The sequence below is a fragment of the Hemicordylus capensis genome, chromosome 2 (genome assembly GCF_027244095.1).
Source record: "Hemicordylus capensis ecotype Gifberg chromosome 2, rHemCap1.1.pri, whole genome shotgun sequence".
Lineage (NCBI taxonomy): Eukaryota > Metazoa > Chordata > Lepidosauria > Squamata > Cordylidae > Hemicordylus > Hemicordylus capensis.
Window position 1 is genome coordinate 313,740,606 of NC_069658.1, and position 24,655 is coordinate 313,765,260.

The following is a 24,655-nucleotide window of genomic DNA, read 5'->3' on the forward strand; positions in this document are numbered from 1 at the left end:
GGCACAACTTTTCTTTTCCCCCTGCTCTTCACAGATCAACCTTCCTTGCTTTTCAATTCTCATGTGGGATAGGGACAGAAAGCAGAGACTTCAACCAAACTAGAAGCATTTTGGCTTTATTTTGAATGGTAGTGTTATGAGAGTGCAGAACAGGAATCTGATAAAAAGCTGCAAATTAGCTTTAAGAGGCAAGGGAACGTATACCCTGCATCAGGAGCTGGCATTAAATAAACCTAGGAGCTTCCAGAAGCTCCCGAGCTATCTGAAGTAATTCTCCAGGCCTTTAGGTTTCCCTTCTCCTTCCAGCCAATACTGAAAATCTGACACACACACACAGAGACAGAGAGAGAGAGAGAGAGAGAGAGAGAGAGAGAGAGAGAGAGAGAGAGAGAGTGTGTGTGTGTGTGTGTGTGTGCGCGCACACACACACACACACACGTGTGCGCTCACGATTTTCAATCTCTCTCTTTGGGTGCTCAAGGTTGCTTTTACTACCTCTCCCATGAATTTATCTCCCCCACAAAAGCAGCCATTTGTTTCTCTAAAAGCAGCAAAATCCTCCTGGAATTCAGTTATCTCGACTCCTTCCCTCATTCACCTAACAGGTATCCCCAATAGTTCCCAATAAACTATCTCCTGCTTGACTTTCATGGCAAGCTTACTGGTTAGAAGGCTAGGCAGAACTGAAGAGGGCTGTACAGAAAACCAGACCTGGATTGTTCTATGCAGTGGAAGAACAGGGTACTCTGAACCTCAGTTTTCCCTCTCAAACAGGACAATGACTAAGAATGCTGACACAGATTGTTGTCCCTTTAAAAACTGTAAATTAAAAGAATCCTCTGCCTTGGGTTCAATGCCGAGCCTTAGGCTTATTTCTGCCTCAGTGTTAATGGATCCTGTTTTTGTACAACTCTGTTAAAATCCCTTATTCTGTAAATGTATGGCTCTGACTTCCCAAGTTACCATTTTGTGCTGGTAGCTCCAAGGTTCTGGCCAAAAAAAGAGCATTAGTAGTTCCCAGAAGCTTTAAGCCTGCCTACACCTACTATACATAATGATTTTTGTTTTTACCAATCCAGGAATAAGGTTCACGCAGATTATCTTTTTTAAATAGTCACTGTTCATTTCACTTTGCTTAGGAATAAATTACAGCAAGACTGAGCAAAGGACATACTGACCCTCGATCTTGGGAAGCTGCACTGCAGGTGGATGCTGCAAAGAAAAGACAAATGCTCTTTACTAAGAAAAGCCAAGTTTGTACCAGTGTGATTCATTGCTTCCACATAGCAACAATTCTTCCACATAGCAACAATTCAGGAGCACAAAGGGTACAATTCTGTTGTATAGAAAGGTGGGACATAAGTAGTAGCAAAATACATAAATGAATAAAAACATACTCTGTGTACACTGGTAGGAAGGGAAACTGATGGTCCCCTTCAACTCAGAAAGCAGCACAGTTCAGGTCCTGATGCAATCTGTGACATGCCTGCTTATGTTTCTAAGTAATGAAGAGTAATCAATAACAGACAGCCGCTGGAACACCATCAACTCACAATGCCGACACACACACCCTGCAGGTCACAGTCCTTTAAAGCATGGTGGTCCTTTGTTTCAGGTTATAACATTATTATAATGTGTCTCATATTTTGTCTCCACACTAACCCATATGATGGCCCAAGATAGTTCACCAACTCAGGCATACTATTCCTATGTTTGGAGAACCTGTTGTTGTTGGTTTGATTTTTAAGAGTATGTCTCACTCTTTTAGGTGCAGCTCTGCATGGCCTTCAGTCTCTGGTTGCCAACTGTTTCCCCTGCATTTTTGATGAGCTGCTTCCACAGAAGTCCTTATCACTATTTCCACATGACCAACGTGTGCCCCGCAAAGGTGTTCACCTCTGAATTATATTTAATTGCATAGCACCCTGGCCTTGCACTTAATGGGTGCAAGCATGAGTTACCAACACTGGAGGAGTCACAAGAAGGCAGCCTTGCTGCACTTCATTTCTTTGAGGTCATACACATGACCGTCAGCCACTGCTTCCAAGGACTGTGGGGAAGGCAGGAGCCCAGCAGAGGAGCGGCAGCTGTGTCTTCCTTCACCGCACCACACGCCAACACAAGTGTTGGCATGGTGAAGGCAAGAGCTGGGAGCAGGACTTCCCCCTCCCACATCCCAGAGTGCCCCACGCTTTAAGGCAGCTGCTCCTTCCCCCCAGCTCACTGCCGGAAATGGTGATGGGCTGGGGTGGGCAGGGAGAGAAGCCTTTTAACCCGGGAGCAACCATGCTTTAACCTTGATGACTTTAACCAGCTAAACACCTGGTTAAAAACGTGGGCTAATGGGGGTGGGATCCGGAGTGATCCTGGAACTCGACACAAGAAGCCCAAACCAGGTTGGGCTGCCCTAGCCTGGGTTGAGCTGCTCATGTGAAAAGCCTCCTGGTCTATTTGCATAAAATTGCAATTTCACAAGTTAAACAAAGACCTTACAGCTTCTTCACAGTCAAAATTTACAATTCAGCCACCACTTTATATGCAATCCAACCACACATGCCCTTCAACTGCAGACTTATACCAAGCCCCAAACTGGGCACAGATAATTTTATTGTAGAAATTCTGCAATTTGATCTTCCTCCTCTGCTTCCTTGCCTCTCTTTTAAAAGTGACTAGCTATGCATTACAGCACAGAAGAGAGAGAAATGTCCACACGTAATTCACAAAATAATGCAGTCACACACACAATCATCTTCTGCTAAAAACATTAACATTACATCTAGCTAATCTCCCAAGACTCTCCCTACTATCGGGAGAGATTGAACTAAAGTAGCCTGGTTCAGTCCAATGATCCTGCCCCTCTTTGCCCTCTCACCCACAACACACACGGGCAATTCTGTTGCTAGTTCTCAGAAACATTTCATCATGTTTATCTGCTCCCTGCCCTAATCTGTTTGAAGATCAGTCAATATCGACTAACCCTGAGGACAAAGTGTACAACTTTTTAAATGTTGTGGACAATATAGAAAGTCAGACAATTACATTTGCCTTTCATTAGTCTATAACACAATTTGTACATAGGAACTTGGCACTTAAGCTAGCAGTACACACTCAAAAGATACAATAAGACTAATTGAGCAACATTCAATTTCCACTTTGTTACACATGTACACTTCTTTGCTGCTGACATCTGGTAGAATATTTTAAGCATTTAGCCATCATTTTTTAGACAATACCAAAGTACATTCGTATTTTTTCTCAAGCTACAATAATGGAAAAGAGTCAGTGACTTCACTTGCACTAAATATTATTGTTAAAATTGCTGATAAACCAAGGAGGACAAGACTATCACAGACACTGTCAGATACAGCAACAGCAGACCTGTTCTATCCAAATATCACTCTTGCCCAGTTCAATGGGACCTAAATGGAAGAAGGATCACTGAGCTAGTCACGCTTGTGGGTGACATCAAGTTATTCAATATGATAAACAAGCAAACTGCAAAGGCTCCAAAAGGATCTCTCTAAACCAGATGAGTGGACAACTAAATGGCAAACAAGATTGGTGCACATTGGTGCAAAATGTCCTGACTTCACATTTACACTGATGGGGCCTGAAAATGAGTAAGCAGGAAAGAGAGCTGGGGTTGTGGTGAGCAGCTCAATGAAAATATCAGCTTAGGGAGCAGCAGCTGTGAAAGAGGTGAATTCCTTACTAGTGAAGATTAGGAAAGTGAGCTATGCTTCCAAATTCTAGAAAAAAGGAAACAAATTTTTTGTTTTTGTTTTAAAAATTGCATGTTAAAGGCATGCAATTATTACAGTTGACTAGAGACACTTTAAAATGGAAAACATGGCTCTAAAAGTCAGACTATGCATTGTGTTAAATGGATCAGTTGGTGCCAACTTCTTCCTTTTCTGGGGTAAACAGCATTCACAGTAGATCAGAATTGTGGTGGTGGAGAGGGGCTTTAACACTTGCCCCTACCACAGCACAGACGGCACACCCCGTGTGTGCCATTTCCTCATGAGAAAAAAGTTTCCATTGGTACCAATGGCAGCTTTTTCTGCCTGCAAGGGAAACAGAGCCAGGTGTTAACTCCCACCTACCACTACGGCAGTTCTGATCCTCAGCATGTGTCATTTATCAAAAGGGAAAATGCACAAATGATACATTTAAAGCAACGTGTAGCTTGACTTGCATGACACTGCTGGTGCTGATTAGGATGACGTAGAATGGAGAATTCCTTGATACAGAGAAATCTTCAGTAATCACTAACATCCTTTAAACAGTTAACACGCTTGTGCCATTTTCTAGACAGTTACAAGCAGATATACAGAAATTTAAGTTGCACTCAGGAAGTTCAAAGTAAACCAGTCTTGGAGGAGTTTGGAGTCTTGGGGGAGTTTGGAGCAGCCCTTTTCTATTGCCTGTTTTTCTCCCATGGTCCTCAGCAGCCTAGAGTTCAGACCCTCTTCCCCCCTCCTGTCTCGCTTGTGTGAGAGAAAACATGGCAGGCAAGTGGAAAACAAGGTGGTAGCAATAGCAATAGCACTTATGTTTATATACCGCTTTATAGCCGGAGCTCTCTAAGCGGTTTACAATGATTTAGCATATTGCCCCCAACATTCTGGGTACTCATTTTACCGACCTCGGAAGGATGGCAGGCTGAGTCAACCTTGAGCCCCTGGTCAGGATCGAACTTGTAACCTTCTGGTTACAGGGCGGCAGTTTTACCACTGCACCACCAGGGGCTCTTCTGGTGGTAGGATCTTATGGTGAATGAATTACTCATTCACCACAAGGTCTGTTCATACAGGAGGCCTTCGTTTTATGCAGGTTTGTTTTCCACAGTTTTGCAGTAGAGAAACGTATGGAGTCTCCTTATCTATGGTATAGGGTTTTGGTTATTCTTGGGCATGAACTTTGGTTTCACTTTCGATATTGTGCCTTATATCAGTATGGCTTGAGGGAGAAGCTTTGTGGGTTGTTGAGGAATTGATGGTGGAGGTTGGAGGGTGCATCTTAGATGAGTTTGGAGTGCTTTGGAGTGCCTTTGGCATTCAAAGTTATTCGAATAACTTAGGTCATCTAAGTATTCCTTGCTTATTTCTGCTTTTCCACCCGTTGGGGGTGATTTGGGGACTTAGAAATTTCCCAAGGAACCTAACCCCCAGACTCTCATAGGCTCAAGGGTGGTTGCTGTGTTTAAACACAGTTTAGCCATTCACTGTAGTAGCCAGGAATCGAACCCCCACATAAATAGAGGGCCTTCTGTATGGGTGAGATTAAGCTGGTCTTCTGGCAGTGAGCATGACTTACCCATTTTGCTAAGCTGGGGTCAGCTTGGTTTTCATTTAGATGGGTGACTACACCCGAGTGCTGTCTGCTATAAAATATTTCCCTTAGTGGTAGAGCATCCGCAGTGCATGCAAAAGGTCTTAGGTACAATCCCTGGTATCTCCAGGTAGGATCAGGAAAAACTCCAGCCTGAAACCTTGGAGAGCCACTGCCCGTCAGTGCAGACAGTACTGAACTAGATGGACCAAAGGTCTGACTTGGTATAAGGCAGCTTTCTATGTTCCTATGGGCTTTGGAACATATGAGCTGCTGAGAATTTTAAGTGGAACCCATAACACTTGTTCAATCTCTAGTTGTCTATTTATAATTTGTTCGGAAAAGACACCTGTGATATTCCTGTTTATTCTTCAGTTGTCTACATAAAGAGGTTCAGTTATTAAAACTGTTAGACACATCCACAATATCAGTTGCAAATAAATTATAGTTTAAACAAACAGGGGTATAAAGAAGCAAACCAGTCAAATGTAAGAACTCACAGGGCACTGATGGTGCAATGAAACTAATGCAACTATTTGATAGCAGCATAATGGTAACTAACAGAACTGCTCTATGCCTTGTCTACCTTTAGAAAGTATAAGAATAATTGGTCATCTATCTTGTTTCAAAAGATATTATAACACTTGCAACTATATTGTTCCAAAATATCAGAGAGGCCACATTAAGGATAGGATAATACAAAAAGGAAACATTCAGCAGGAATTAGTATACTCACCAAAACTTTGGGCCTTCTGTCATGGTCAACCATGTCCAATAAGGGATAGGTTTCTCGCAGCTTGTCAATTGTAATAGGCTGACAAAACCCAAGTCTTGAGGATGTGTTTAAGGATACAACATATGAATGTTTTATTATTGGAACTTTTTTTCTTTTGCCTTGACAAAACAAGCAATAAGGCCGTCAATGCCAAGTTAAATTTATTTATCAAATTTGTAGACCACCCCAAACTTCCGTATCTGGGCTGTTTACAACAACATAAAACTAATTAAGACAAAAATAAAAACTTAAAAATTTAAAACCACAATGAAGTTAAAAAGCTTAGGTGAACAAATAAGTCTTTAAAGACTTTTAAAAGTTGTGAGATGGGGAGGCTCTTATTGCAGCAGGAAGTGCATTCCAGAGTTGCAGGGCAGCAATAGAGAAGGCCCGTCCCTGTGTGGCCACCAGATGAGCTGGTGACAGCTGCAGAAGAACCTCTCCAGATGATCTCAGTGGGTGATGGGACTCATGGTGAAGAAGATGTTCTCTTAAATACCCAGGGCCTAATTTTAGAGCTTTATGGGTTAGAAGCAGCACCTTGTATTTCACTCAGAAACTTATCGGCAACTCTATCAGTATAGGAATAATATGGTCTCTCTGAGATGACCAAGAGACCAACCTGACTGCCGCATTCTGTACCAACTGCAGTTTCCGGACTACGTACAAAGGCAGCCCCACATAGAGCGTGAAGCAGTAGTCAAGTCTGGAGATTACCAGCAAATGTACCACTGTTCTGAGGTGGTTTATCTCAAGAAATGGATGCAGCTAGTCTAGCAGCTGAAGCAGGAAGAAAGCACCTTTGTCCACTACCTCAACCTAAGACACCAGGGAGAGGTTTGGATCCAGAAGCACCCCCAGACTGTGCACCTGTTCCTTCTGGGAAAGTGTGACCCCATCCAGAACCAGCATATCAAAATAGTCTCCCGGGTTCAAGTACCTCCGTCTTACTTGGATTCAGTCTCAGTTTGTTATCCCTCATCCAGCCCATCACTGCCTCCAAGCAGGCATTTAGGTAGGTAATGCCTTCTCCTGATGATGCTGACATGGAGAAATAGATTTGAGTGTTGTCAGCATACTGAAGACACCCTGCACCAAATCTCCTGATGATCTCTCCCAGCGGTTTCATGTAGATGTTAAAAAGCATTGCAGACAGTATGGAGCCCCGAGGGACACCAAATAAAAGTCCAGATTTCGAGAAACAACAGTCTCCAAGGAACATCATCTGGAATCTGCCCTAAAGGTAAGAGTGGAACCACTGCAAAGTAGTGCCACTCCCAACCCCCTCAGAAACTCCCGAAGGATACTATGGTCAATAATATCGAAAGCCAGTGAGAGATCCAAAAGCATCGAGTCACACTCCCTCTGTCAGTTCCTGAGATCATTCATCAGACCAACCAAGGCAGTCTTCACCCCATAGCCCACCCAAAAGCTAGTTTGAAATGGGTCTAGGTAATCTGTTTCCTCCAAGACTGTCTGGAGCTAGGAAGCCATCACCATCTTAATTACGTTGCCTAACCATGGAAGGTTGGAGGCAGGTCTTTAGTTGCTGAACTCCGATGGACCCAATGCAGGCTTCTTCAGAAGAGATCTAATAAGTGCCTCCTTAAGACACGGAGGAATCCTGCCCTTCCTCAGAGAAGCTTTTATAACATCTATCAGGCCTTCTACAACTACCCTGCCTGCTAGATACACCCTGTGGCTCAACTTGCCAAGGGCAACTCTAAGTATGAAGGAAGTGCTGCTAACCTGGAACCTTCACCAAAAGGTTCAAAAGTTCTATAACAGTTACCATGAATTTATTTATTTGAGCAGACATTTAGTGGCTTGGTATGAGTAGGCTAGGTATATATATGAGAGATTCCATTATATCTATCTATCTATCACTAAATTAAGCAATTTCTTTTGAGTAGTGCAAAATATCAAGCACTGATGGAAACAGTATACCTCCACTACACCACTTATGGCTGGCAGGACAGAGTTGGCCTAAGGGCACTTCTTTTTGCTACTCCTCTGGCATCCTTGACTCACCAGGATGCAGCTGCTGCTGCTGCTGCTTTATTGCCTCATGATCAGGACTCATCCCGCCCTCAAACTGGCCTCTCTATGAGGGGAGGGGAGAAAGAGAGATGTCAGGCAGCACTCCACCCTCCTCCTGACACAGCTCACCCTTCCCTCAGTCTGACTGACAGGCTCAGCAGCAAGGGAAATAAGGGCTGATGCTCAGAAACAGGATTTTCCTTGCTACTGAGCCCGTCAGTCGGATGAGGGAAGGGTGGACTTAGCCTGAGTATGTAGTCATGAGGAGAGGCGGGAGGGAAAGGAATGGAAAGGGCCAAGCCAAGCCATGCTGTGGAGCCCCGCTATGATAATTCAGAGTGCAAAAGGGAAGAAGACACACATTTACTTTTATTTGCTGGAAAGATTCATTGATGAATATAGATTCATTTATCTTTTGGTTACTTGGTTATAATCATTTTATTTCACAACTCTGGCAAGATTTATTGTGGGGATCACAATTCTGGGCATGTTTAGGCTAGAGAAAAGACAACTAAGATGAGTCAAGCCAATCAAGCAACTAAGTGAAATCCTTCATCCAGAGACTGCAGATTCATTTCAGAAGTGCACTAGTTTTAAACTAGAGATAACTGCTATTCTTATTATTTTGAATACTTTAATGCATTAATTCACTGAAAATTAACCTCAGTCACGGCACACCAAGTTGTGATTTGTTCCAACCCATTGGGGCATTTGAGTTGTGCAACCCTGTTGAATCCCCAAACGAGGGATCCAGATGCAGGCCTCCTTTATGTATTTTATTTATTTACATTTTATATCCCGCTCTTCCTCCAAGGAGCCCAGAGCGATGTACTACATACTTAAGTTTCTCCTCACAACAACCCTGTGAAGTAAGTTAGGCTGAGAGAGAAGTGACTGGCCCAGAGTCACCCAGCAAGTATCACGGCTGAATGGGGATTTGAACTCAGGTCTCCCCGGTCTTAGTTCAACACTAACCACTACACCATGTTGGCTCTCACAGTGCTATTAGCCTCACAGTTCCAATAAACACACTGCTTACCTTATTTGAAAACAGGGAAGTCCATGCATAATGACATTGTGAATTTTATATTCAAGCAACTTTGTTCATTTCACTCATAACACTAATCACATAAGAGTTTATGGCCATTTAAAAAACCCTGCACAGATAATAGGGAACCCAACTAAATAGGTGGCATTATTCTGACACTGACATCCTGCAGATTTGAGATACATTTGGGAATATTATGAATGTTAACTTTTCTGAACTGAAAACTTCACTGATTTCAATTAAACTTATTTCCAACCACATTGCTTCGGGTTGTAGGCTAAAAGATTAGTAAATAATCAATGGTAATCAACCGATTACCACACAGATTAACACATTTCGGACATTGGGTAAAAGGTGAAAAATGACATCACACTAGGGATGTGCACAAACCTGTTCGGAGGCCCTTTTATGGGCTTCCGAACAGGTCTGAACATCGGGGAGCGGGGGGTCTCACTTACCCCTCCCACACATGCAACCGGCACTTCTGGCCACTTCCGGCTGAGGAGGGGGAAGGGGTGGCAGGGATGTATGCTGCCTCCCCAAAGGTTTTTACCGGCATTGAGCGCCGGTGGGGGGAAAGCAACAGGAGGGGTAAGTACACCCTTCCTCGCCCTTAAAACGGCAACCCTGCCATGGTTCCATGCACATCCCTACATCATACATGTTTGTATACGTTTTATGTACTAATCTGAAATTAGATAGTATCTTTTCAGAAATGCCCGGTGAGGAAATTATATTTCACAACATAGTTACTGCTGAACATGAACACAGTGCTCACCAAGGTGGTAAGCCTGTGCTTGATTCACAGTGCAGGAGGGAGGGCTCACATGGTTGAATATTCCTCCATACAATAAATGCCCCACTCATATTACTCTAGCATGTCAGGAAGAAGGCAAAACTTCTCTCTTCCTGCTACTACCTTCTCCCCAGGAGTTGAGTTTTCCAGACTGAAGGATTATTTTGAAAGGAAAAGTAGGAGAACCTCTAGATATGCAGAGAAAATGTGGTTTTAGAAAACCTGACACCCCTCCCAGCTGTCTTATACACTGTGTAGTGCATCTATTCCTCCTAGCATCACAGAGAGCTACACAACAGCAACACTACACACACATACACAACAGAAAGATCTCAATGCAGGCCTCAACAAATATTTTTTAGTCTAGGAGCCAGACACCAAATTTAGAAACCAAACTCATTTTCAACCTTTAGGGTTTTAGATATCTCTCTTAAACAAGTAACCTCCTCTCCTTTCCTCCCTCCCTCCTCCAGAGTTGTGTGGAAAGAGAGCTGGTCTTGTGGTAGCAAGCATGAATTGTCCCCTTTGATAAGCAGGGTCCACCATGGTTTGCATTTCAATGGGAAACCACATGTGTGAGCTGTGTAAGATATTCCCCTTAGGGGATGGGGCCGCTTTGGGAAGAGCATCTGCATGCTTGCACATAGAAGGTCCCAAGTTCCCTCTCTGGCATCTCCAAGATAGGGTTGAGAGAGACTCCTGTCTGGAACCTTGGAGAAGCAGCTACCCATCTGCTTCTCCAAGGAGAGGAGAGCTGGTCTTGTAGTAGCAAGCATGACTTGTCCCCTTAGCTAAGCAGGGTTCATTCTGGTTGCATATGAATGGGAGACTTGATGTTTGAGCACTGTAAGATATTCCCAAAGCTACTCTGGTTCCAAGTTCCCTCCCTGGCATCTCCAAGATAGGCTGAGAGAGACTCCTGCCTTTAACCTTGGAAAAGCCACTGCCAGTCTGTGAAGACAATACTGAGCTAGATAGACCAATGGTCTGACTCAGAATATGGCAGCTTCCTATGCTTGTGTAGACCAGGACCGCTCAACTTCGGCCTTCCTGCAGATGTTGGCCTACATAATCCCTGGCTATTGGCCACTGTGGCTGGGGATTATGGGCATTTATAGTCCAAAAATAGCTGGGGGCCTAAGTTGAGTAGGCCTGGGGCAGACAATACTAAGCTAGACGGACCAATGGTCTGACTCAGTATAAGGCAGCTGCCTGTGTTCCTATGTGTGTGTCCATTAGTTCCAATAACTCATTTCTAGTTTTCCTTTCATTCATAGTTTTTGTGCACATCCATAATGGCACAGTGGGGAAATGACTTGACTAGCAAGCCAGAAGTTGCTGGTTCGAATCCCCGCTGGTATGTTTCCCAGACTATGGGAAACGCCTATATCGGGCAATAGTGATAAGCAAGATGCTGAAAGGCATCATCTCATACTGCATGGGAGGAGGCAATGGTAAGCCCCTCCTGTATCCTACCAAAGAAAACCACATGGCTCTGTGGTCGCCAGGAGACGACACTGACTTGACGGCACAATTTTACCTTTATTATCCCTTAATTCATGTTGTGTGCATGTTGGCATGGCATCCATCCATCCAGTAATACTCTCTACTTCACAGGGTGGGCAGACTCGCCACCAGCTCCCAGCAATGTCTTCTCCTCCATGGGGTGGCAGACTCCCAACCTTGCTTGCTCCCTCTTCCTCCGGGTCGCATCTATCCCTTATCAGCTGAACCAGGGGATGGACAAACACAACCAGGAAGGAGAGAACAACTCAGTCCCCATGTGCATCTGTCCATCACCTGGCTGAGGTAACACACTTAAGTTTCTAAGCACCACTGTGAGCTTGGAATTTGTCAAGCCCTGTCTCAGTGGCTGAGGAGCTGTTGGGCTGAAGGAAACAAAGAGACTTGTCATTTGTATCTCTTCAGTTTGGGCGCCAGATGCATCCACCAAGCCCAATTCTCCACCTCTTTGAAAAATTCCTAAGGCTACAGCATGAATTTTCCCTTCCAAGCTGAGAGGAGTTGCAGAGATGCCCTAGGAGTTGTCGTCCTAGGCCACCGATAGGAGCGTTTCTTTTTAAAGTACCATAAATCAAATAAGAACAGGAGGTAGGAAGGAAAAAGTGACGGGAGGAAAGGTGATAAGTGGAGTGGCGGGGGATTGGGGAGAGGAGAAGGAAGCTCAACCCAAATGCCACATCCTTTGAACTGCCAAGGGACATGAACATTTTAAAGTACTGCCAGGGGGCTCGGGCTTGGAGAATGTGCATTTTCTGAGCCAAATCCCATTATAATTTCAGTGCCCAAAAGAGGAAACAAGCTCTCTTGCCTCCAGCCTGATGCCATTATGGAGGTTTGAGTACTGTACTTTGAACTTTGGACATGAGCTCATCTTGCTGCGCTCATGCCCCTAAACCAAAGACAAATGCCCAGCAAAGCTTCAGGCAGAAAGGCAGCAAAAACTCACACATTCCCTCTTCAGTCCCAAAAACCACTGTCATGACTACATAGTGGCCACTGTGGCTTCGCAAGGTGGGCATGCCTTGGTTAAGAGTGGAAACTGAGGCAGCACCTGTTCTAAAAATCAGATCAATGGAGCCAGGAATCATGGGGTGGGGTAGCGAGGGATGATGAAAGGATAAAAATTCTCCTTTTGTTCTACACTTCATTGGCGATTTATTAATGTCATCAGAGTTCAAGAAGAGTATTATTGGTCATTCTATAGAAATGAGGCTGCGTCTGCACAGGAGCAGAATTGGGGTAGAACGGACTGCACCATTTCAAACAGGTGAAGGCTTCCAATTCTGAATGCCTCTCTGTATAAAGAAACTCCTTGCAACAGAACAGCAGCACAGCAGGGATAAAAGGTCTACTTTGGCCCTCTGCCTATTTGGTTTTCTGTTTTATAGGAAGATATAGGGGAACATTAAAAAAAATACCTCCACTTGCAGTGGTGTAGCCCATTCTACCTTCTCAGCATTTAACAAATTCATTCCACTGCATATATAGACTGGGACTGAATATTCATGTATGCACACACACAGCTTCACCCCACCAAATGTCTTTTTCTACATAATAAGGTAAATTTTCAAAGGATACTGCTCAGCAATTTCAAGAAGTGGCCCTTGTCCAGACACAAGCACACATTTATCATGGAAACGTTTGAACATTCGCAAAGGACTGTGGGACATCATGACTTGGTCTTGGGAAATCTACATGAGAAAGAGAGAATGGGATATCAATTATTTCTTTTACTCTAAAAATATACCTCTTCCCCAATCCCCTAAATAAATAAAGTTTCAAAATGACTTGGACATAATGCATCTTTTTTTTTAAAGCAGTAAGATCTGTAATTCTTAAATAAACTTAAATTTAAATAAGTTTGAGAGGCCAACAATATAAATGAGAGAAAAAACTACTGAAACAAACTGACGATATACAAGTGGGTATCCAAAAGTTTTAATTATCACCATGAAATAAAAAACATACAATAGTCACTTGCAGTGGTCAAAGTTAGTTCTTCTCCACGTAGTCTCCCTGCAGAGTCACACATTTTTGCCAGCGTTTCTTCACCTGTTTCAAGCCCTCTTTGTAGAAGTCCTCCGCTTTGCTCGAAAACCACTGTTCCACTTCGAAAATGACATCCTCTCTGTCGTCAAATCGCCGACCACGAAGTGGTTTCTTCATCTCGAGAAAGAGGAAAAAGTCACTTGGCGCAAGATCAGGCGAATAAGGTGGATGCTGCAAAAGTTCATAGCCTAACCGGTGGGCGGTGACAACGGATGCTTGGGCCGTATGGACGGGTGCATTGTCGGCCAGGAGATGGACGCCTTTGCTGATCATGCCATGTGTTACTTACTGGTAACTAATGGAAGTAAAGGTAGCATGGTGGCTTATATGAAGCCTGTCATTAATGTGCTGTTAGATCTATAGATGCATCAGTATAGCCTCCACATAAATAATCTGGACTTTGTTTCATTATTATTCTGGTACTCTCCAATTCCCATTAAGAAAAGCATTTTAAGAGTGAGTTGGTGGCAGCGAAGTAATCTACTGGAAATACAGAATAATTTTTATGAGGTGCCCACCCAGGCAGCTCAGCAGGGGTGACTCAGCTATCATTTCCCTCTTTCTCGAGATGAAGAAACCACTTTGTGGTCGGCGATTTGACGACAGAGAGGATGTCATTTTCGAAGTGGAACAGTGGTTTTCGAGCAAAGCAGAGGACTTCTACAAAGAGGGCTTGAAACAGGTGAAGAAACGCTGGCAAAAATGTGTGACTCTGCAGGGAGACTACGTGGAGAAGAACTAACTTTGACCACTGCAAGTGACTATTGCATGTTTTTTATTTCATGCTGATAATTAAAACTTTTGGATACCCCCTCGTAAAAGTGCGAGACAAATCCTTCATTACACATGCTTGTGACCAAAAAAAGGGGGGGGGAGAGAGGTGGGGCAGAACATTCAAGTTACTCACTGGAACTCCAAGAACATGAGATAGCTGGTCTGCTTTCTTCTGACGAAGGCAATTTCCTGCATTAGTAACAAATACTACAGGCACCAAAAACTGTCCCTGAGAATTAAGTAGTTTTTGAAAGGCTTTTCTTGCAGCAGGAATGGGTGTCTTTCCTCTTACCAAGACTCCATCAATGTCAAACAGAAAGCCAAAAGTAGGTTGTACATTGAGCTGAAAAAGGGGGAGGAAAGCATCTCTCATTATCACCATCACTGCACTGATTCAAGTAACGCTTACCTTCATAACCATTGCATAAACACAGTTAATGATTTACTAAAAAACACATTTTAATCCCACTTTCTCCAGAGAATGAAGAGTAGCAAACATGAGATATCTCATGATATCATCACAACCAGAGGTAAATTTTAAGCTGGATCCTATCCCCAGGCCCCTATCCCTCCCATTGTTCCTGATCTTGCGCAAAACCTCTGCTTTATGTCTGGAGCTGGAAATGGGGGGCGGGGCTTACTGACAGCTCTGGGCGCCTCAGCAATGCAGCAGTCAAACCATCCTTAGCCTGCAGCTCTCAGGTGGGAAGGAAAGCTGGAGCTTGTCGCCAGAAAACTATTTGCCACAGCAAGTGAAAATGTGGAACTCTGCTCACAATAACCCTCTATGGCAGGCTAATCTGAGTGTGTATGTGTAAGGATCAGGCAGTAACAGACTTTCCTTTCCTGTAAAGAGTGAACTGGAAGTGAACCCTGTCTTGACTGACAGGCTGTGACTTCTAGGGATCAGCCACTCAGCACACAGTGGTGGGACCTTGAGGGCCATGAGGCAGGAAGAGAAGCCTGTCTTTGTTCAGAAGGAGCTTGTTGGAAGGTGAGGGAAGCACAGGCAAAAAGGCTTAGTGAGGAGCAATAGAATTTTGTTCCCTCATGGTCAAAAGCTATCCTGGAGATTTCTCTCGACAAGAAGGAGCTAGACGGAGGGCAGGAGATGTAGCCATGAGGTCTGGCTGCAGGAAAATCTCTCTGCAAATCCAGGGAAGCCAGGAGCGAAGGAAACTTGAATCCTCTATCATGGTTTTGGTGAAGGAAGCCAGGGCTTTTGGCTTCGGGGAGAGTTTAGGCTAGGGAACAGTTTGTTAGTCAGCTGTGGCGTTAGTGTGCTGCCCCAATATCATCTGAGGGTGCTTTTTGAAGTATTCTTGCAACTACTGAGTGTTTCTTTTACCTGTAACTAAAAGCTGAGAGCCTAAGAATGAAGTAGTCTGTAGTATTTTGAATAAAGTTTTTCTCTTTTTTCCCCTTTGTATTTTACCTGCCTCTGAGTGGATTTTTAACTCAGGAAAAGGGGGTTTACTCTGGCGCAACACATGTCTCAAATTTTATTTCTCAGCAACAGGTTTTCTCATCATGTATAGGCTTGCACATTGAGGTTTTGGTGCACTTTTCCAATAGTAAAGAGAAGGAGAGTCCCCTGGAATTTCGCTCACACGGGGGGGGGGGAAGTTGGTGGTGGTGGATTACACTCTGTTAAAAAGTGGGTGTGGTGGCAATAATTAAGCTACTAAAGGAATGGTTTAAGTTTAAAGGAACAGCCTTTGTGGGTGAAAGCAAGAGAGAGGATGATTCAGCATTTTTCTTCCCCTCACGTGGGCTTGCTTTGAAACAAAGGCTAGGTTAAATCTGCTACAGTATGTTTGCTGGCAAGCTTCAGAGCAGAGTGAACTTGGTTCTCATCGGTACAACTCACACCACATGGTTTCTACCAGCAACAAGAAATATTGAAGCTCAAAGCAAACTGTTTTGCTTAACTTAAAAGCACACAATACCAAAGTGTTGTAATTTTAAGTGCCAGCTTGGTATGCAAATTCTTATAAGCAATCTAAATAAAGTAGTAGCAGTAGTAGTAGTTATTATTATTACTACTCCTCATTCAATTTCTATACCGCCCTTCCAAAAATAGCTCAGGGCGGTTTACACAGAAAAATAATAAATAAGATGGATCCCTGTCAAGAGCCTTTGGGGGACTACTTCTGCATCACAAGCTGTTTGAACACTTAAAAAATGAGCCAGTAGCAGTATGATACAGTTAAATAATCTCTAGGTCCTCTCCACACACACACACACACAAAAGTACCATCCAAGCAGTGTTCACTCTAATTTTTCTCATCTGTGTGCGTAATGGGTTTTGTTCTGGGTGGCAGTATCGGAAGTGTGTGTGCACGTGCATTCAGAGTGGGGCTTTCCTCATTCAACCCGAGCAGGATCTAAAATTAACTGAACAGACATCTAAAAACGTGTGAGCGCATGCACACACACAAGCTTTAGAGGGAACACTGCTTCCAAGAACATTGCTGGGGCCTTAGTACCAGAGGCTGAGATATGGATTGCTTTCAGACCAGTGTATGAGCTATAAATAGTCTCAGTTAAATTAATTATGTAACCTTTGTTTCATCTCAGCTTGCAAAGTATATCTTATTCCTTCTAAAGCCAATTTTTCGCTCTTTTAGAACAGGCACAGTTGGTAAGAAATTAATAAATACAAGTATTTAGGTCAGCCAGCAGATCCTCAGCTAATGGATTACAGGACTAAGAAAACCACCAATGTTAAGGCATTTGTAAAGCCACTTACAAACGTTTGAAACATGCAGACACGGATTCACTTCAATCCTTAGCACGGCAACCCTTTACTTTGGAGTCTCACTTTGAGTTGAGCCACCCAGTATCCAGTTGTTCCACAATCCTTAACCCAAGACATTCTGTTAAGCATCTCTAAACAGCAGCTGGGGATGAGGTTTGCTTTCTGGGAATGGACTACACATCATCCTGCTTTTTACACACTCACACAAGGAAAGTTAGTGGGTCAGAATTATTTGTTTTTAAGGGCTTTACGGCATATTACTGATGGGGACCTTGATCTGACTTGTTCCATATTTATTCCCCACTGACTCCTAAAATCAATGTTAATCATTACAGATTCAAGAGTGATGAAAATCAAAGTAAATTATATCCTGTGTTGAGTTACAACTTGAAGTAGCTAAAAATTTCAAAGGGTGTGTATCTCGGTGATCAGATTTTTAGCTTGAACCTTGCTGCATACCTAAGAAATATTACACTTTCTAAATTCAGATGTGCTCTATCGCTAGCTCAATTAAACACGCTTCCATTGGCAGTGCTTTATGGGAGGTTTAATGGGGTCCCTTATTCTTCCTGGCTTTGCCCATGTGGCTCAGGCGCTGTGGAGACCACTGGTCATGTTATTTTATATTGTAACCTCCACAAGGATATTCATATAAATCTTATTTTGCCTTGGCTGAAGACATATCCTGGACATCCAGACAAATTCTAAATTAGTCTAAATGTCTTATTGTCTAATTTTAATTCTAAGTTTACTAATTCAGTGGCTAAATACTGTTATATTGTGTGTAAGCACCGCTCTCTTGTTTACAGTTCTGTTTCTGGTCAATGACTGAAATAAAGTGACTGACTGACTGAATCCTGTAATTCAAATAAGTAAAGGAATGACTAGACCTAGAGCAAGTGGGACAATAGCTTTTATTTGTATGTGGTGTTTAAAATGCCAAAAGCAACTTTAGAGTATAACTTGCTTTTGGCATTTTAAATACCACCTACAAATAAAAGCTATTGTCCCACTTGCTCTGGGTCTTGTTCTCTGCGACCAAAGGCTAAAAGGACTTTAAGATACTTTAATGTATCTTCACCAGCTTACTCAAATAAGCATCAGGAATCTGAAATTATTTTCATTTTTCTTCTGTGACCCAAACACCACTTTTATCCAACTTTGAAATCTATTCCAAAACAGTTAATGAAATTCTAGGCTAGATTAATTTCCTCAGAGAACACAGTAAGCAACAGAATCTTGTGGATTTAGTTTCTCTTTACACAGAAAAGTGTAAACAACATGGAAAGGAAATTAAGTTTAACCTTTCTGGCAGTATAAGCTGATTCCCCTCTACCACAAATAACTGAAGAAGTGAAAGTCACGATATTTAAACAGAGACAGGCAAGCACAACCACTGTTAATACAGTTTACATGTCAACAGTTATATTAAAGACATCTGATCTTTAATGACTTTGTTAACGTAATCATGAAAGGTGTCAATGTTCAAAATTACAAGTGCTTCATGGTAGCACAGATGTAGTCTGCCACTCATAGTGACATAGGAGGCAATGGTGCCATAGAATCACACATAGTAGACAAGGTTTCTGTTCACATGGGTTAGCTGATTGGAACATTTACGAGTCCCCTGCCCCATACATTTTATATTTAGTTTATGCTTTTAAATTGTAACTCTACTAAAGCCTTCCCTACCAAAAGGATGGGAAGAACTACAGATGTAAACAAATAAAACCAATATTTATGTTAAGCATCCGTCAGTCACTTAGAGGAGTTTTTAAGGAACAATATAAAATTAAAGTTGAAAAAATGTCATGAGCTGTGTGTAAACACTGACTTCCCTTGTTAAGACAAATGACACATCAATGCCTTCCCATTATTATTATTATTATTATTAATAATTTGATTTCTATACTGCCATTCCAAAAATGGCTCAGGGCGGTTTACACAGAGAAATAATAAATAAATAAGATGGCTCCCTGTCCCCCAAGAGCTCACAGTCTAAAAAGAAACGTAAGATAGACACCAGCAACAGTCACTGGAGGTACTGTGCTGGGGATGGATAGGGCCAGTTACTCTCCCCCTGCTAAATAAAGAGCTTTTCCTGCTGCAATTCATGGTGAACTCTTTCATGAAGTAAGAGAGGTTCCTTCCACATCTCTCAACATCATGACATGTACGAAGTGTATTAAAACATGAGAAGCTTGCAAGCTTTGTGTTTCTTTTCAAAATTACTTAGTCCGGAACTCAAGACACCACCAAGAATTCCATATCCTTAGGCAGATTTACTCAACATTTGAGTAATTCAAATGAGTAATTCAAAATTGAGGAATTCAACATTAGGAACTTTGCCACTGCATATGAAGAACATCAAAGCTGCTGGTGTTCGCCAGGAATTCTTTCCAACAGAATATTTACCCAAGTGGCTTTATCCTGAATAAAAACACACACATCTCAATTTTGTATGCATAAAGCCTCTCTGTTTCTTATAGTCATGTGAGCTATCTCTGGGCAGTTTCATTGCACATTTACCTTTTTATGGTAGCATTCTCTCTCAGCTTTCCACCTTGATGTAGAAGAAAACTTCAATTGCCCAACAGAGAGGAAAAGAACTCACAAAAACCTAAGAAAAGCCCTGCTGGATCAGGACTAAGGCCCATCTCGTCCAGTATCCTGCCTCACAGAGTAGCCAACCAGGTGCACCTGGGAATCCCACAAGCAGAGGAAAGAGGAAGCCTCCCCCTCCCACTGGTGTTCTCTAGCACCTAGTGTTCAGGGCATGCCTTCCTGATCCTGATGGCAATATATCGCTAACAAGGCTAGCAGCCACAATCCCCCATGAATCTGTCTAATCCCTTTTAAAAAACAACCAAAAAAACCTGGTCTAGATTGGTGGCCATCACTCCTATACTCCTGGGTACAGAGTCTGCATTCTCATGTGCTATACTTCTGACAAGGCAGAAAGATAAAGAAGAGCTTGCATAGTGGCGCTCTCACTTCTGGGCCATAGTCCAGGGTCTCCACACCCCCTAGGGACCCCCAATCTTTTTTAGTCTGTCCCAGGTGGCGTGATTGCGTTAAAAATATCTATATCTATATCTCCTGCTAACTTGGCAAAGAGGTACCTTTTAACATGGTGATTCTCTTTATTTAGCAGAGGGAGAGTAACTGGCCCTATCCATCCCCAGCACAGTACTTCCTGTGACTGTTGCTGGTGTCTATCTTATGTTTCTTTTTAGATTGTGAGCCCTTTGGGGACAGGGATCCATCTGATTGATTTATTATTTCTCTGTGTAAACCGCCCTGAGCCATTTTTTGAAGGGCGTTATAGAAATCGAACAAATATAATAAACAAACAAACAAACAAACAATGCTGTGTGGGTGGGTGGGTGGGCTGGGACCTCTAAAAGTCTTTAGGTCCAGGCTCCAAAGTTATCTCGGTGCACCTCTGCTCAGCAATCTGGCATTCAAACATCCCGTTCAAGTGTTCTTGGCTGCACAGCTGAGACACAACTGCCCTACAGCTGCATGCCAATGACTGCAGGTGCAAACACATCCTAAATTTACTTCATCTTCAGGATGTCTCCTTGCACACGTAAACAAAATGGGAAAAAAGCTAAGGGACAGCTATTAGAAGATAACAGACTGCATAAGCAACTAACAAACCATTTCAAACAGCATGCCATGACTGACTATTGACACTGTATCATTGCTGAGAGAGAGATGGGTCTGTTGCCCTTTACAGGATCTCACACTTACCATAATCAAAAACGATATCAAGCAAGCCAGACTGAGTCGCTTATTTGTACCCAGCTCACCCCCTGTGAAAAGTGTCATGTTTTGGATCTTGCAACAGAAACTGACATGCCCCACAGAAGCAAAAACATCATGGGGCAATAAATGCACCAGGTTTAAAGAATTACAGTTTAGCAGGCCCAAAGCAGGCACTAATCTGAACAGGATGCTTCAGTCATACCACGATGCTTAAATTCTAAAACAAAGGTACCAGGGCTGAGGCCTGACAGAGATGTTTATACTCTGATCTGGAAACCCTTTTTCCTTGTAACAGGGAGAACAGAATTAGTGACTGTGACTAGTCCACTTAGAAGTGATAGATAGGGCAGGATAGAGTAGATAGTTTTGGGGTTTTTTTTATTTTTTTAACTCAAACAGTTTCATTTATCTTAACTGTTTTAATGCAAACAGCTTCATTTATCTCAAGTGTCCTTTAAAATATATCTGGTTTAAAGTTTCTATCTAAATGTTCTATAAATATACTAAAATCTTTAGTAATAAATCTAAAAACTAAAACCCTATGTTGCTAAGAAATATACTGCATTACACAACCTACTTTTCTATGTAAAAGTATAACTAGGAGCAAAAATGTACTACTTTTAAGGTCAGGCATTATAAAGATGACACACTGTATGGTGTTGTGCAAACAATGCATACCAACCAAACCGGATGGGCATTTGATTTGCACTATCACAGAGCAACTTTGTTCTACCCAATAGCTAACAGTTCTTGCTGCTGAGGAGTTCTGGGTACCCACAGTTCAATCCTATATATGTTTACTAAGAAATATGTGCTACTGTGTTCCATGAGGCTTATGCATTAGGTTATGCAAGTGTGTATCATAACAAGTCTTAGAAGAGGCATTCCCATCTGTGTGACCTGTAACACAGGAAACGCTGAAATAGGAGCTCATTTTTGTTATATGGCAATTTTCTTAATGATATTCATAGTTGTTGTTATTGTTGTTGTTATTATTATTATTAATTCGATTTCTATACCGCCCTTCCAAAAATGGCTCAGGGCGGTTTACACAGATAAATAATAAATTAAAAAAATGGATCCCTGTCCCCAAAGGGCTCACAATCTAAAAAGAAACATAGGATTATTTCATTTATTTATTTTATTTAACATAAAAAGAAACATAAGATTATTTGCTTTTCTTAAAAAAACCCCAAGATTATCTAGGATGTTTTGATAAGTTTTATGTAAGATATCTTTTATCAGATACAAATTATATGTGATCTTTAACTTAAGTGTAGCAAAGTTTTGTTTTACAGCAGGGAAGGTTCAACAGATGATAAATTGATTGGAATGTTTGTTACGATATTTTTACTGTGGTTTTATACTTAAACTGTTTAATTAATATTAGATTAGATTAGCATTATGTTAGTATTTAGTTTTTCTTTCTTCCTCTGGTTTGTGATTGAAATAAAGATCCATCCATTCATTCACCTGTGAGTGAAGGTGAAATGCTGCCTAAGATGGTACTACTTATCTGTAACTTTGACAGTATTTAATAATATACAGTATCCTATCAATTAATCAAGGTACCTTTTTGTTGTTTAAAAACTGATGGCTGGTTAATCTAACCGATTAAATATCGAAACCATGGCTTTAATCGTTATAGTACACAGTAGCCAGTTAGAATGCTCACTGGCTTAGAAAAGTGTATGAACTGGAAAGTTTATAAAGAACGGGAAAATATAAGCAGATGGAAACGTGGCTCTCTTTTTCGGACGCTTCAATCCTCCCTCTGGTTAGGTACTCCGTCTTTCTAGCCTTAAGAAGATGAGGCGGCGGTAGATACGGGGCTCAGCCGCGGGTTGCATCCTGTCACTGACCCGAGATCCCCTTTCCACAATGCAGCTCTGTGTGTGTGTGTGTGTGTGTGTGTGTGTGCGTGTCTGCGCGCGGGGGGCGGCGCGTGAAAGAGAGACCAAGGGATCGAAACCCAGGGACCGGCGGAGTTGAAAACGGGCGGGCTGCTCCGCTTTGTGATCCCCGTTCCGCTCCCCTTACCTTCGCACCCGGGCCACTCTCTCCGGAAGCAGCGGCAGCGGCGGCGGCGGCAGACGGGTCGGCGCTGCTGCAGAGCCCACTCAGGCCCGTGGCCACAGCTCTTTGGAGGGACCGGCAGAGAAGCGGCAGCAGCACCCCCTGCATGGCGGCGCCTTCGAAGAGCAGGCGCGGCAGGGATGCAAGCAGTGGCGGCCGCTCCGTCGGGTCTCGGCCCAGCCAGCCGCCGCTTGAGCGCCGCCGTGGTGGCGGCTGCCACTGCCGCCGACACCGGCTCGGGCTAACTCCCCGCTGGCTCCTCCCCTCCTGCCCACGCTGCAGCCAGGGGGCGGGGCGTGCCGTGCCTCAAGCCGATCCCCGCGTGGGACCCCCGCCGGCAACTAATAATCCCGCACTTAAAAGCGCCTTTTGCTCAGGTTGCAGAGGTCCCGTGTTGGCTTTTGATTATTTGCCTCCACGCATATAATGCCTATGAACTGCCTTCCTTTTAGACTTACCTAAATAAAAGGAGATTTTAATTGTTTTAAACTTATTCCGTGCTAGGATTGCTCAATTCTGCTGCCTCACCTAAAGTGCCCGCTGTAAGCCACACACTACTTTAAAAGGTTTTGAGGCATTTTTCAATATATACTGAGCTCACCCTATTTGGGGGCTAAACAGGTAAGTGTTCCCTCTAGAAAAGAGGGGTGGCAGCAAAAGTCCTTGTTTAAACATGGGAGATGGGTGTGTCCAGTAAGGGTTTGACCAGCCTGGACTCCCTTCAACCACGACTGTCCTACTCTGTATGTGTGACATATGGTGCAGCGGGGAAATGACTTGGAATTCAGAGGCAAGTCAGAGGTTGCCGGTTCGAATCTCCTCTGGTATGTTTCCCAGATTATGGGAAAGACCTATTATGGGCAGCAGCAAAATAGGAAGATGCTGAAAGGCATCATCTCATACTCCGTGGGAGAAGGCAATGGTAAACCACTCCTGTATTCTCCCAAAGACAACTACAGGGCTCTGTGTTTGCCAGGAGTCAACATATGTCAAGAAGAATCACCCAGCAAGTGAGAATCTGTGACATGGTTCAGCAACACAAACTTTTTCATATACTACTACCTGCTGTTTCTATAGCACACACTTGGTTTGTAGAAGTCCCAGGATCAAAACCCATTTTAAAAGCTCTAAGGAAGAGCTCAGCCTGAGAGCTGCTACCAGAACAGATGGACCAAAGGACTGGCCTCACTTTAACTCAGCTTTCATATCTTCATATTGTAGGGCTTCAATAATTGTAAGTTTGCTTTGTTTTTATATAAAGCTAAAGTATTTTTTTAACCAATAACAGGATATATACACAAAGCAGGTTTAGATGTCTGTCTTAAGAAACTGCTGAAAATTATGATGCATAATTCCAGTGATCATGGTGCTTGTAACACATTTTGTTTTTTATTGAATATCCCTGGTGAACTGAGGATGAGTATGTTTCTTTTTTGTTACCAGACTGTAGTGAATGTATAACACTTAATGTGGCTAAATTTTGTGGAGCAGCAGTCAAGATTAGATCTAAATTGTTTAGAGTAAATGGTATTAGAATGATTTGGGGTGTGTGTGTATATATATGTATATATTTACCCCTTTTTTGTATTCTGTCAAACGAGTTATATTGTTTTGTTTCTGTTATGGGTCATTGACCGTAATAAAGATTCAAAGTTCACATTTTGTTTCATTTTATAATGCTACTTTTCTTACTAAACTTCTTTGCAA

At 42.7% G+C, this 24,655-nt stretch overlaps 1 protein-coding gene across 2 annotated transcripts in view; it reads right to left on the reverse strand.

The window, feature by feature from the left end:
- Positions 1-23,262, reverse strand: part of LOC128347873 (haloacid dehalogenase-like hydrolase domain-containing 5) — a 29,064-nt gene extending 5,802 nt beyond the window's left edge. The window contains exons 1-5 of one of the 2 annotated variants that reach the window (XM_053303099.1): positions 22,913-23,262; positions 14,474-14,683; positions 13,096-13,208; positions 6,071-6,164; positions 1,179-1,212 (exon numbers count right to left, since the gene is read on the reverse strand). In XM_053303099.1, coding sequence (XP_053159074.1) covers positions 1,179-1,212; positions 6,071-6,164; positions 13,096-13,208; positions 14,474-14,683; positions 22,913-23,056 — 595 coding nt within the window. In that variant the 5' untranslated portion in view covers positions 23,057-23,262. The remainder of the gene's footprint in view (positions 1-1,178; positions 1,213-6,070; positions 6,165-13,095; positions 13,209-14,473; positions 14,684-22,912) is intronic. The other variant, XM_053303098.1, reaches the window with a different exon arrangement.
- Positions 23,263-24,655: the final 1,393 nt, after the last annotated feature.